This window comes from Metopolophium dirhodum, chromosome 1, assembly GCF_019925205.1.
Source record: "Metopolophium dirhodum isolate CAU chromosome 1, ASM1992520v1, whole genome shotgun sequence".
NCBI classification, from domain to species: Eukaryota; Metazoa; Arthropoda; class Insecta; order Hemiptera; family Aphididae; genus Metopolophium; species Metopolophium dirhodum.
This window is the reverse complement of record NC_083560.1, coordinates 144430345-144446136: the sequence shown is the minus strand read 5'-3', so window position 1 is coordinate 144446136 and position 15792 is coordinate 144430345. Positions and strand designations below refer to the sequence as shown.

Below are 15792 nucleotides of genomic sequence, written 5' to 3'. Positions count from 1 at the left end.
TTATTAGGTTAGGTATACTGTATACATACATGATTGAAAAGTTTCAGGAGATAGATGTAATTTTCTAGGAGATTCAGATAAATTTCTTTTTTTGTTTTTTCTTGCTCTTGCCAAATTATTAGGAGAAAGTACAATACCCACACAACAATTGCCAATCATAAATGTTTCATAAATGTCTAATTTTGGCTGGAAATTAAATGTTTACAATCAAACACTTATACAACCATGATTTAACATTTTATTTTTTAAAACCTTAATTAAAATATATATTAGTATTTATAATATATTAAAAAATAAGTCATTAAAATTTAACTAATATTTAATTAGAAAAAAATGTTAAAAATTAATTATAATGAAATGTTAAGCAATATGTCTAAATAAAACACTGAAAATTCAATGAAAATTAAACATTAGAAAAAATGGTGTAAAATAAAATATATGAATCGATCTTTAGAAACTAATAATATCTAATGAAACTTAATAAACACGTATATCATTATGAATTTTATTTTCAGTCAATATATACAATTGATGCCTATACCTAATAATATAGTAATATATATATTATGTACAATATACTATATGATAATATACTTATTATTGTGTATAAAAATAAACTTTATATGAATACATATTGATTTATTTTGATATAATATATATAAAATTAATTATAATATATGTATTATACAATAATAATAATACTATATAAATATATAATAATAACACATACGTCACATAAATAATTATAGTTAGTGGCGGATTCAGTAGTTTTTAATTTTTTTGGGAGTGGGAGAGGTGGTTAATTAAACATAGGTTAATCGAATTTTTTTTTTTACCAACGCTTTGCCCTCTATTCGTACGTATTTGTACGCGCAATATAAACATTTGTACGCTCTTCGTTCCGGGGGGGATATCGATAAACGCGTCGGGGGGGTGGCGAGACGTCACACCAGCCCCCGACATAGATAAATCGAAATTTTTTTTTTACCAACGCTTTGCCCTCTATTCGTTCGTATTTGTACGCGCAATATAAACATTCGTACGCTCTTCGTTGCGGGGGGGATATCAATAAACCCTGCCGTGGGGCGGAGGGGTGGCGAGACGTCACGCTAGCCCCCGACATAGGTCATTTGAAATTTCAAATGCATACAATCAAAGCTCTAAAATTAAAATTATTTGAACATACTTAGCGTATTTTTGAGACTTTTGGATTTATTTGAACATGATATATGGTCATAGATAGGTATAGTTTATATACCTATTATTCTAGGAGTCCATATAGGTACTTAACGTTATTGTTTAATTTGAAAAACTTTCACGGTCACCAATACAATCTGTACCTACCTATGTATTGTAATATATTAATCTATAGGTATTTGAAAAAAAATTTGATTATACAAATACCGACATTTAAAAAAGAAAATAGCTACGTAATATTATATTATTCTCCTATTTACCATCTACCTAGTATTATATTATGGTCAATGTGTATCCACTAGACGAGATGGTGGATAGTTTCTGATCAAACTGCTGTACTATTTATTATTTCCAATACTTTTATTAATTATTATTTAGTTAATTTTTCTTTAGATTCAAACAAAATGGTGTGGTCATTATATTATAGACTTTATAGTAGGTACTATACTATATTATGTCCGCGAATTAAATTTTTTTTAGTATTAGGTATTGTAAAATATTTTGAAATAAACTCTGAATATACCTTTAGACTTCCATTATTTATTAATATTTACTATAATAATTAAGACAATTTATTATAAGTCTGCTGTATGAGTTTGAAAATGATTATGTGTGTTTTAAATTTAGAATAGATTACCTATACTCCGGCCCACGAGAGTCCATATGTCAGAACGCGTCCGTCGCTGCGCATCGGTTCCCCTTCCATACGCCGAATCATACCGATCGGAAACCGGCCGGCAACGATCGCCGACAGCCGTCGTTGACATTCGTATCTACGGAGTGACTGCAGCAAACGCGTGTTTACGTGATACCATAAAATTTAATTGTTCACATTGCATAACGTATTATTTTGCGTTTTTTTTCCAATTTTTTTTAAATTCAATATGGAGATTGTTACACCCCCAAAACGAAATCGAAGTGGAAAGGTAAGCATTTTAATATATATTTATAATATTTATATTTTATTTGCCAATATTCACTAATGGGTGGCTGCTTAATCACACTTTTCACGTTATTTATTATTTTTTTTTTAATTAGGTACTCTCGTCATATTAACATTAAACATCAAAATATTTTATTTAAATTTAAATTGTATTAGTGTCACCCAGTGAATATTTAAATGTCTAACGTATTTTTTGAATTATTCAAATTATTATTATTATTTATGGTAATCGGAAAAAAAGCCCCGATATTCAAATTCTGTAAAAAAAAAGCCCTGTACCTACTAAATACATTACTATTTTATAATTAATAGATCGTCGTTGACACGAAAAAACTTCCTATGTGATGAAATATTGACAATTTGTACAATAAATACATATTATAATATATTATATTAAGTTTTTTACTTCAATTTTTTTCAGAATAAAAATGTATATTTTATTACGTTTTTTAAATGTATTTTCATTAATCATTGATGATTTGTGATTTTTTAAAACGTTTTTCGTCTCTCCTGAAAAATTAGGTTTAAGCACAAGGGAGATTTTTTCGTGTCAATGACGAGATATTACATGTTAAGGAATGTTATTGAACTATTTGTTATTAGATGTACATACATTAAAATTTGTTTTTTTTTTATAATTACTTAGGTTGTGCATACCAAACAGAAACAAATTATTATAAATGTATACAAGGATATCCTCATCACAGAACCCGATATTACTTATGAAAATTTAGTGAAAAGGGTGTCTATAGCATGTGGCATTGGAGTACTAACAGTCAAAAACACAATCAGCGAATACAAGCGTACGGGCAAAGTATCCTCACCAATGAATAAAAAGAAAAGACCTACTGTAATAGATAAAGTTGACGATTTTGACAAAGATGCAATTCGTCAAAAAATCCATGCATTTTGGTTCAGACGAGAAATTCCGACATTAACAAAAATAATACAAGTAGTAAACGATGATCCTGATCTTCCAAATCTAACACGTACGTCATTCCAAAGATTGTTAAAGAGCATGCAATTTGAGTACACAAAAAGGGACAGAAACAGTGCTCTTACCGAAAGAGAGGATCTTGTTACTTGGCGGCGCAGTTATATTTCTGACATTCGACGTTATCGAGAGGAAGGCCGAACAATTTATTTTTTGGATGAGACGTGGGTCAATGCTGGAGATTGTTCGTCAAGAGTATGGGTCGACCAAACAATACAATCACACCGAGATGCTTTCCTCAGAGGCTTAACTACAGGGTCACGTAATCCAACAGGAAAAGGCAAACGGCTCATTGTGGTTCACATCGGGTCAGCTGAGGGTTTCGTCGCAGGTGGTCTTTTGTGTTTTGAATCAAAAAAAAACACATCTGACTACCACGACGAAATGAACGGAGATACATTTTTCGAATGGTTCTGTGGCGTTTTACCTTTATTAAAAGAGAATTCGGTAATAGTTATGGATAATGCACCGTACCATTCGGTGAAAACAGAACAATCACCTACCTCTGCTTGGAAAAAGGCTGCCATAGTTGAATGGCTTGAATCCAAAGGCGTAGAGACCAACCCATCCATGATCAAATTTGATTTGTTAAAAATTGTTCGAAATATAAAACACAAATATAATTTGTACGTGGTTGATGAAGAGGCCAAAAAACAAAAAAAAATTGTTCTACGTTTACCTCCATACCACTGTGAACTCAATCCCATTGAGTTGGCATGGTCGGTAGTAAAAGGACATGTGAAGGCAAATAACACAACATTTAAGATAAATGACGTTCGGCAATTATTAAACGATGGTATACAAAAAGTGACACCTGAAATGTGGTCCAATTTTGTTTCACACACAATAAAAGAAGAGGACAAATTGTGGCAGATAGACTATATTTCTGATGAGATGTTGGACGAAGAACCGACATCGCACGTGTTAACTATTACTGGATTGACGACTTCTGATTCAAGTGATTGACGATTTTTTTTAAATATTATAATATCTGTAAATAATTATGTTCAATTTGATAATTTTAGTTATACTAAAATCTAATAAAAAACTAGACAAAAAATTGTTGCTCATTTATTTTTACTATGATTATTATTTGTATTGTTCAGTTGTATAAATATAAATTTTTAATATATATATGTATGTGCGTATATTTATAAACAAGCAGGTATACCTAATAAGGTAATGAGTAAATTAAATAAAAAAAAATGATGATGTCTCACATAATATTATATTAAATTTATAAAAATGAATACCGATTATAATATGCTACGCCGCGGCGACGCAATTAATTAGCTGTGTTTTTATGACCCGCTGTATTCACGTTGCCGAGTGGTGGGAACAGCACTATGGTGGGAGAAAATTCGGCCGGCAGCTGTCGCGACCGTCAGTATCGATGCGCGGTTTACGTATGGACTCTCGTGGGCCGGAGTATATAGGTATATTTTTATTTCTATTGACTGTTACCCACGCGCTAGCCGACAAAGCCAGCCGTCCATGTTCTCTAACTCCGGTACTACCGCCTTTTCTTAAAATAGTGTTCATGTGGAATAATATTATAAAGAAACAATCAATTGTTTAAAAATAGGTACCTATAGTAATTTTGTTTAAAATATTAGGCACTTTTCATTAGCTACGATTCTGCAGTTGACAGACGACCATCATATTATACCTAGTGTTATACTTGCAGTTGAGAGAGACAAAACCGTTTTTCGTAGTTTATATTTTATTTTTTTAATTTGCTTACTTATTAGTAATAAGTAGTTATTAGCTAGTAAGTTATTATTACAATACAATATTATGGTTGGAAGAAAACCTTTAGTGGATCCACTAAGGGTTATAGACGCAGTACTCTATTACAAAAATGCTGTAATTGAAGAAAACAATTGTGGAAAAAGTAAGTACCTACCTACATTTTTATTTAAAATTGTATTAATATAAAGACATTTTGTAGATTATAAGTATATTAGTATCTTTAATTCTAAAAAAAAAAAAATCTCTGTAGAAAATTAATTTTTGAATGAAATATTTTCAACGATAGAAAGGTACCTATTACTACAGTACTACCTAGTTTAATGAAAAGTAAGTATAGTTAGCTAGATCTCTGAACAATAGGTACCTAAATAAGGTTAATTTCAATCTTTGTTTCATGTGAATAATGTGATACAATATATCAGGTGTGAAGTGATGTATTATGTTAAATTTTTTTCATAATTTAAAACAAAATAAACCAATTTAATCAAAGTATTTAATATTTCTCAAGCTAATTCATGAATTTTAATTTACTTATAAACTTTATTTTAGAAATTGTTGTAGCATCAAACAATGTATGGTCAGATATAAGTAATCGATTAGGTGGATCTATTAGCAAAAGTGCTCTTTATATATTTGTTCAACAAGGACGCCATGGTATCCATGAAAAGCTTGGAATTGGTGTAGTAGACAAGAGACTTGACTCTGAAAATAATGTCCAAAGTGTTGAGCCTATCGTTGAATTTGGTAATATTATAAAATTACAATAAAATATTTTCAAAAATAAAATACAATTTAAAAAACAATGTGTCTTAAATCTCTTAATATAGAATATTTATGATTTTTTATTAATTTACTAAATTACATACCTATTGGTTAATATTTTATGAAATATAGGTAGGTACTTATAATTTAATATTTATAGATGAATCTAGTGATAGCAGTGGTGACAATGTAGAAAATGTACCATCTAAACATTTTACTATTACATTGTCTGTTGATGAATGGAAGCAAATAGAACCTAATGAAGTTCTATACAAAAATAAAAATAGTTTTCGTTCTTATTTGGTACTACCGAAAGGATCGTGGACCAATATTTTAGCTGAACATATATGGATGCATACAAATCTACCTTGCTGTATTGCTTTTAGAAGAGCTAAAGTTACAGATGAAGGAAACCATTTTATTGTAATAGATGGAAGATGTTCAATATGCTATTCTTATTTTAAAGGAGTTATATTTGAAAGACCATCAGAAAATTCTAGGTATGTATTTTAATGAATTAATTAAAGACTAATAAATCTATAGTTATAAAATAAATTTAATAACTATTATAAAACTTGAAATATTATTGATACCTATATATAATAATATAATATATATTATATATATATATATATATATATATATAATTTAATTACTTAGGTATCTTGTTATTTTTATTTTTTATATATTTTTGGATAAATCCTTAAACGTTTTATTCATAACAATGGAAATACAATAAAATAATAATAACAGCAATTAACTGTTACCTATCTAATTTGTTATAAAAGAGTTCTTATGGAATGCACGTACACTGGACAGTTTGATGATCCACATAATATAATTAAAAAACGACGATTAACTGGGAAAGCTAAAATTGATGTGGTGTCGGCTATTGTAAATTGTGGAAAATCTAGCGAAACATACAGAGAATTTGAAGCAGTACGGCTCATGAAATCAGGTACCTACCTTAGTATTATTCATTAGGTACCTACCTATATAAGTAACATAAATATACCTAGTAAAATATTATTTAATTTAATAGAAAGGTAACTTAATTTTCTTTTTTAATTTTCCACTAATTATGATTCTCTAAATAGTTTGAAAAATTTAATAAGTACAATTTTAGTTCTGTGGTATCACCCGTACAGGCGTACAAATGTACAATATACAACAGTTCTGATAAATATCAGACACAAAATGTAGACACTTATCAATTCATAAATTGTCTTCAAGTTGTTTGCTACTATAACATATAATACTTTTAAAAAATAAAATGTTTAGCACATGGAAAAAAACAAAGTAGGACTTACTTAGGTACATGATTTTTATAAAAATAACTTCAAGAATTATTAAAAATTAATTTATTATAGTTAATTTAATATTATTTAATAAGTTCAATGTGAATAATTTAACAACTAATTGATAATTTTGTCATAATATAATTATAATTGTAGTTATCTATTTAGTCAATAAATTAATTTATTTTTTAATTACATAATTGATTATTCTTACTTTTTATCCTAACATCAAAAAATAAATAAATAAATAAAAACTATAATGACATAGTATTTCACTGCACTATTTTATATTAACTAAATGTGAAATTTGAATTATATTAATACAATAGATCATTAGTATCAATAAAATATGACCTAAATAGAAATAAATACGTAAACGTTATTATAAAATATTTATTTTATATGACTCGTTAAAAATTAAAAATTAAAAAACAGCAGTAGAAAGTTGGAAGCGTAAATCTAAAAAACAAAGGACTACAACATCATACCTTGTTCCTAATCCTCATTTAAGGCATTTGGACATAAATACCTCAAAAAATATACTATCATTGCCATTATTAAAAAATGGATCTCGAGCAGAGGAACTAAAAAGTTGTGTTGTTCAAAGCATTGGTAAAGTAATTATGAGCAACACTTGTGCATTTGATACGGTTACCTCCATTATTATGGTTGCTTATTGTGATAGTGTCAAATACAGTCAAGAATTGAACAATTTTTTGGAAAACAGTAAATATTTTTCATTTGTATCAAAAATTGTAAAACAAGGTATTACATCATCAACTTATTCAGATAGAGCTAGTATAATGGTATTTATATTGAAATACATACTTTAACATCTTGTATATTAATTGTATAGTTTATAATGTTTGTATATTGATTTCAGATAAGTGAACTTGAACCACATATGGAATTTTTAGAATATGAAACTACTTTAGCAGTTTGTGATACCACAATAGGACATATAATTAAACAATTATTTAATGATCTTCCATCGGCTTTAGACATTATAAAGTGTACAAATCTAATATGTAAAAAAACAATGTTAACCCCTATAGCTGTACCTTATATAAATATTCAAATTACAAATGGAGATTTAAGTTAGCTACAACAGGATATAAATAGTAGGATGAGAACTAATACTTTAATATGTGGTCATACTGAAAAAAACAGTACACCGTGCACTGGTAACAAAACAGTGACAACTACAATACAAATGCATGTATTTATTGAGCTCCTCAATTGGATAGGTATTAATTTTGTATTTATCTTATTACTTTAAATATGGTTTTTATCCTAATCATTTATTTTTATAAGTAAAATCTGTTTTATTTCAGTAGAGGATGAAATAAATAGCAGCCAGCATAGCACCGAAGCAGCTTCTCACCCTAAAATAAAGTTATCAAATATCCCACCTGTACTTATTATAAATGAAAAAGCATTTGAACTGAGAGGTGTATTCAGTGCCGCAACTACCGGGTGTGCATTGCACGTCGGCCCCCAAGGCCCCAAGCCCTTATAGGCCCCACATCACCTATAACAGCCAAACTGTTAACTTGTTAAAATGTTAGAAATGGCCAAAGCCAAACTTAATACGCTAATACTAGTTCTAATAAGTGTCCCATACCGCCATACGTATAATATGTACGGGCCATACGCGATACAATTAATCGTACGAAATACCTTCTACAGAATAATAATAATAAGAAATAATAATAATAATAATAATGCGGGTCCGTGCGACCATGCCCCGTGGTCTACGTTATCAGGCGACTAACCACTCAACCAATGTGAGCTCATTTAATCGTATATAAAAATAGATCATTCCAATGGGTTTTTAATTTGTATACGTACAATATCGGGACATCGGGGAAGATGGTAATCACGATTCACGATTTAGTAATCACAATATCTGTAGAAGTGAAAACATACATTTGTCATTTAATTGTTGTCTATTGATTGTTCATTATTTGTCTGTACGATCTATACGTGGTTTTACTTGTAAAATTTATATTTACTGTAATATAGTACACTATTACACTAAACTGTACCTACAGTAACTGTACAGTGTACCTTGTAAGAATTTTAACCGTCTAACATATAATTGTGTTATTATGAAAGTGATTTTGAGTGATTTTTTTCTGATATAATGTTTTGATTTTTGAATAGTATTTTAAATTTGTTAAAAATGTCAAAACGTATATATGTGAGTGGCTGGGATAAGCACAAAAAAAAAATGAAACAACAGAACGAAAACAATATTGCAGCAAATGTTATGAAATCGTGGATTAAAAAATCAGGTAAGTATTTGTAAATTATATGTATAAGGTATATTAGTAAATAGAATTTTGTTAATTGTGAAATGTTAAGTGAATATCTAAAAAAATGTTCAAATTATATTATAAATAACATATAATATACATTTATTGATTATATTATTATATTTTTAAATTTATTAAAAAAAAAAACCACATTAAATAGCCATTATTAAATAGGCATTGAACAAATAAGTTGTAAATTATAGGTATACTTATGTATTTCAGTTTATATTATTAGAATATCATGTATTTAAAAAAACAATGTAAGACTAGTCTATTAGGTATTATCATTATTATGACACCTATATTGTGTAATGTGGAAATTTTTAATTACATTTTTACTAATTATTTTTCAGTTGTATCCAACACTTCAGATGCTGTTGAAAATGATCCACAAAATGAAATTATAAAAGAGAATGATAGTTCAGAAGGTATGTTTATTGATTACCTGTATATTTATAAATAAAAATGTTTTTTTAAAAAAAATCAATAAATATTGCACAAATAAGTTGTAAATTATAGGTAGGTACTTATACCTATATTTTATTTTATATTATTAGAATATCATGTATTAAAAAAAAAAAAATGTAAAACTAGTCTATTAGGTATTATCATTATTATGACACCTATATTGTAGAATGTGGAAATTTTTAATTACATTTTTACTAATTATTTTTCAGTTGTATCCAACACTTCAGATGCTGTTGAAAATGATCCACAAAATGAAATTATAAAAGAGACTGATAGTTCGGAAGGTATGTTTATTGATTACCTGTATATTTATAAATAAAAATGTTATTTAAAAAAAAACAATAAATATTGCACAAATAAGTTGTAAATTATAGGTACTTATATATTTCATTTTCATATTTCATAATATATTTCAGATTTTGGAGGCCTAAATTTAACTTTGAAGTATCCAACTGATCGTGGACATTTTGAAGGTGAAGTATGCACATCATTAAAAAAGAGTATTTTGTTATTCGGACAATGCAAACCATCAATCAAATTTCCTAGGAACCATGTTAATAGATGTTTTTCTACTGGTTATTACTATATAACAACTAAAACAGGTATCAAAATTCCACGGCAATGGTTATGTTATTCTTTAATATTAGATAAAGCATATTGTGAGTTTTGTTGGCTTTTTGCTAACCGGCAATATGAGCATTTTAAATATGAATGGATTTCTGGCGTTGACGACTGGCAACATTTATCACAACAAATTTCTAAACATGAAAATTCTATTCAACATATAAATGCAACAGAAATTAGAAGATATTGGGAAAAAAATAAAACATTAGATACAGATTTAGAGAAACAAATATCTGAAGAAGCAGAGTATTGGAGGAATGTTCTTCGTCGAGTTATTCATGTAATTTTAACTCTTACATCTGGTAATACTGCCCTCCGAGGAAACGAAGGGAAGAAAGGTAATCTTCAAGAAATTGAAGGTAACTTTATGCGTACTATTAGATTACTTGCAAAATTTGATCCTTTTGTTCATAATTTATTAAATGATTCAAAAAAACATGTAAAATACTTAAGTTGGAAAATTCAAGACGAGCTTATAGAAATTTTAGCATCAGATGTACGTAATAGTATATGTGATGAGGTTAAAAAGTGTTCTTGGTTTTCAATTATGCTTGATTCTACCCAAGATATAACTAAAATTGATCAAGTGAGCGTGATTATTAGGTATGTCTTTGTTGAATATGAAAATCACACATTAGATATAAGGGAATCTTTTTTAGGATTTTTTGCATTATAAAATCATGGTTCATCTGATTATGCTGAACTGTTGCTAAAAATACTGACTAAGTTTGGTTTAGATATAAAAAAATGTCGTGGTCAGGGTTATGACGGCGCTTCTGTAATGAGTGGTGCCCATTTTGGAGTACAAAAACGAATTATTAATATTGTGCCTACAGCTCTTTACGTCCATTGTTGTGCACATAATTTAAACCTAGTAATTTCTGATGCTGCTAAAACTTCACAAAAGATTGTTTCATTTTTTAGTATAGTGCAAGATGTTTTTAATTTCTTTGGGTCTAGTGCACCAAGGTGGGCATTATTAGCTCTTGGTGATGAACAAGCATGTAAAGTTTCTAAGAAAACATTAAAAAAAGTATGCCCAACAAGATGGGAAGTAAGGCATGATGCAGTATTCAGTTTACAAGAGAGGTTCATAGATGTTGTTAAGTGCTTAACTAAAATATCATTAACTACCAAGAAAACAGATGAAAGAAACTCAAGTTTAACTTTAAAAAAAAAGTTGGAATCAAGTGAATTTATTTTAATTTTATGTTTATGGGAAAATATTTTGAGAATCTTAAATTTCGTATCAAAATTATTACAAGGAGTTAATCATTCCATTGAGATGGCTTCTACACTTATGAATCAATCAATTACTCAAATCAATGAATTAAGGAACAATTATGATGGGATATTAAGTAAATCAAAAGAATTATGTGCTAAATGGAACATAACAGTGCTATTCCATTTAGTACGTAAACAATTTGCAAATAAAAGGTTTGATGATTTTGATGGTGACTTTCGACTTGATATTAATGAAGAAAATTTTAAAATAAAAGTATTTTTACCTGTGTTGGATACTATACTGTTTCAATTACATAGTCGATTTGAAGGAATGGTTACTATAGTAAATAATTTTAAATTTCTATCGCCATTAACCATTATTGAACAAAATGAAGATTATATTATAAAATCATCATATGATTTTATAAATTCGTATACAGAAGATGTTTCATGTGATCTTACAAGACAATTATTATGTCTTAAGTTACATATTACAAAAATTGATAAAACTATTGTATCGGAACTTAAGACCATACAGAATTTGGCTTTTTATATAATTGATATGGATTTATCAACAAGTTTTCCTGATGTTTTAGCTGCATGTCTTATATTTTTAACCATTCCTGTTACGGTAGCATCTGCAGAAAGGAGTTTTTCTAAGCTTAAATTAATTAAAAATTATTTGCGCAATTCCATAGGTCAAGAACGGCTATGTGGAATTTCTATACTAAACATAGAAAGAAGAAGAACTTCAGATATAGATATAGAGAAAATAATTGACAACTTCGCATATGCAAAAGCGAGAAAAAAACAATTCTTTTAACTTAAGTTTCAAATGTGTTAAAATTATACTATAATTTTACAAATGTTTTATGTTTATAACCATTATAAATGTAATTATACAACATTATACAACCATTATCTGTATAATTTAATAATTTCCATAATATTCCTTATAATATTAACCTTTCATAATATAAACGCCGGCTATCATATTTTATTAACAATAGGTAAATTCATTTTGAAAAAATATTTAGGCCCCCAAATTAAGATTTGCACACCAGCCCCGTAATGTGTAGTTGCGGCACTGGGTGTATTTTGCTATCAACAAGGGTTAAGTAGATTGAGAAACTCTGTAGGGCATTATTATGCTTATGGAAAACGAGGACCAAACAACTGGAAGCTATTTGATGACACAAGGAGCAAAACAAAACCTGTAAAAAATTCAACTGTCGCCCCATGTGAATATTTAGTGTATTCAATTTGAAATATTTTGTTATTTTTGATTTATCTTAAACATTGTAATTAATAAAAGGATTTATTTTTTACCATGATACAAATTAATTGTACAGTGTTCAAATTACTGAATATAAAAAATACCTATCTTACACAAAAATAAGTCAACTTGTTATCTGTATATTAATTTTACATTGCTTCCACAAAGTAGTAATAGCAATAATTACTATTCAAACATAATATTATATAACTTCACAATAAAGTATTTCATTTTACCAGTAAATTTAATGGTGTAGGTACCTACAAATACATCACAAATGTATAGTAATTTAACATTTTAGATACATAGTAGATTAATGTATTCATTTGAAAGACATCTTCAACAATGTAACTATTGTGAAGAAACTATCTCCAGTTAATAATTATAATATTTTAAACCAAAACTTTGAAATATGTTACCTTACAATTGTCAATTCCTATATCATATGTACAAAGGCAAATAACAAAAATGTTTAAAAAGTATGTGGTATTTATGTACAATATTTATATACTTTTATAAGTTTAATAATTAATAGGTACTCATATTTGATATTAGTACGGATGATAAAAAAAAAACAATAATAATGTTATTCCGTTAGCTGACTTTATACAAACACGCATTGCCAATAGAATATAATATGAACTTCAACTAGGTAACAATTTTTGTAGGAAATGCTTACTTCACAGACATGCATATCACGACTCACGAGTGGCTGACATACCTATTTAATTAACATAGTTACACTTTTCAGTAACGTTATGGTAACTACGTTATTATTATTTTTGGGAAACGCAAGAGTAACTAGGTACGTTAATTATTTAGAAGTAACTTAGCAGAAGAACGTGTTACATTATAAATTATATAAATAAACGATTTTGTGTTAAAATTATTTTCTATTTAACTGATTATAAACATCGATTACAGCTTATACAGGCAACAACTGCTATAGAGTATAAGTTTATTATATTTTCCCCCCCGCAACGAAGAGCGTAGGAATGTTTATATTGCGCGTACAAATACGTACGAATAGAGGGCAAAGCGTTGGTAAAAAAAAATTTCGATTTATCTATGTCGGGGGCTGGCGTGACGTCTCGACAGCCCCTCGACGCGTTTATCGATATCCCCCTCCAGAACGAAGAGCGTACCTACGAATGTTTATATTGCGCGTACAAATACGTACGAATAGAGGGCAAAGCGATGGTAAAAAAAAAATTTCGATTTATCTATGTCGGGGGCTGGCGTGACGTCTCGCCAGCCCCCCGACGAGTTTTTGATATATCTGAGCCACTTTGGTCATACAAATTCTGTAACACTGCTTACAAATTCGTACAAATAGCATACTAAAAGATAGAACAATCAAATTTCGGTATTTTGAAAATGGGGGGGCTGGTGTGACGTACGTCATATATACATAATATATCGCAGCGAGTCAATGTAGGTATTCTTTGCCAAAAACATGGCATTTAAAAATATAATCACTGCACGAATACAATATAAGTTATAATATAATTTTAAAATGTCAAGATTCTAGATAAATAATATTTTAAAAATTAGGTAAAACAAACTTGTTTTACGTGATTATTTATAATGTAGTTCTTGTACTAGATAATCGTTATAGCTAAAAAAATTGAACATTTTATACATTTTTAAATAATATTTCCAAATTTTCAATTTGATGCATTATGTCTTAATTTGAACTTAAATACTCATAGAAGAAAAAATTAAAATCATGTCAATGTATTTTTATAATTTTATATAACATAATATGAGGAACCTTTTATTAAATTTTCAAGCTTTTTGACCTATTGGAATGTATGTATAAAAAAATGAAAAAAATAATATGAAATTTCTAATATCTATAAAAAAAATTGCCCAAAAAGAATCAAAGTATTTTGTAATTTTATCATGTACCTATAGAAAATTATAATGTAAACATTTGGTGTCGATAAATTAAATTAAATTAATTGAAGTATATCAACATAATATGTGCATTCGTACTAATACGAAATGGTAATATGTAATAAAATTCTTTTACGTTAAATTTATTATTAGGTTCTACTACATAATACTTATACAAACTATACGACGCAGTTTTTTAATAAGGAAATCGTTCCATGAGAAATCGTATGGATTAACATCTATAATGTTATGTCGTAAAATTTCAACGCTCATAACTGGTATGAGGTAGCTCTTTTTTTTGCAAAATGTATAAAATAATATGTGGAAAATATTAGCCCATTTTTTCCTCTTTAAAATGTCTAATTTCGATTTATTAGTACTCGCTACCTAAATATTTCGCAATTGCGTATAAAATAATTCTACTGTGTAAATGTTTTCTTCTTTTACTATTTATACCTATCTATATAATATCTACACAAATGTAAACAGGTAAACTCTGTATTTTGTATTCTATTGCGTAACATATTATTATTATTTATTATACAAAGCCAAGCGTCATATCGTTATTGACTTGTTATTGTCAGTCGTTTTGGAATTATATCGTCATTTGTCTCCCCGAACACAGTGACCATCGTTATCGGAGTATCTACCGAAATAGATTGGACAATTGCTGCTAACTTGAATAAAATCGAGTCATGACTAAATTACTAACTTATTTATAGTCATGGATAATAATATCCCAACAAAAACACTCCGTCAACTCCGTGTAAAAAACGCTAAGTAAAAAAAAAAAAAAATATAAATGCCATAAAATGTGTGATATAAGGTAGAAATCTAAGTAAATGGTCTAATGTGTAAAATGTATTTATTAGTAATTAATTCAAATTTAATAAAATTGGTTATTTATATTAATTTATAATATGAATTATTTTAACTAAAATTTATCCAAATTTAGTTTACTTGGTCGGAAACAAATTTTTATTTATCTTAATGGGGTCTGCATTATTTATTACATAAACTTAGTACTTGACTATACA

At 28.1% G+C, this 15792-nt stretch overlaps 2 protein-coding genes and 1 pseudogene across 2 annotated transcripts; all 3 read left to right on the top strand.

The window, feature by feature from the left end:
* Window positions 1–2081: 2081 nt before the first annotated feature.
* LOC132933084 (uncharacterized) lies at window positions 2082–4100 on the top strand. The gene is made up of 3 exons (XM_060999413.1): window positions 2082–2123; window positions 2787–3731; window positions 3780–4100. The coding sequence occupies exons 1-3, from the start codon at window positions 2082–2084 to the stop codon at window positions 4098–4100; spliced, it is 1308 nt and encodes a 435-aa protein (XP_060855396.1).
* A 3750-nt stretch (window positions 4101–7850) lies between these two features.
* Window positions 7851–12847, top strand: LOC132934241 (uncharacterized; annotated as a pseudogene).
* LOC132936746 (zinc finger MYM-type protein 1-like) lies at window positions 9132–12403 on the top strand. The gene is made up of 6 exons (XM_061003500.1): window positions 9132–9243; window positions 9618–9692; window positions 9942–10016; window positions 10149–10942; window positions 11117–11516; window positions 11622–12403. Exons 1-6 carry the CDS (start codon window positions 9132–9134, stop codon window positions 12401–12403), a joined length of 2238 nt encoding a protein of 745 aa, XP_060859483.1.
* Window positions 12848–15792: the final 2945 nt, after the last annotated feature.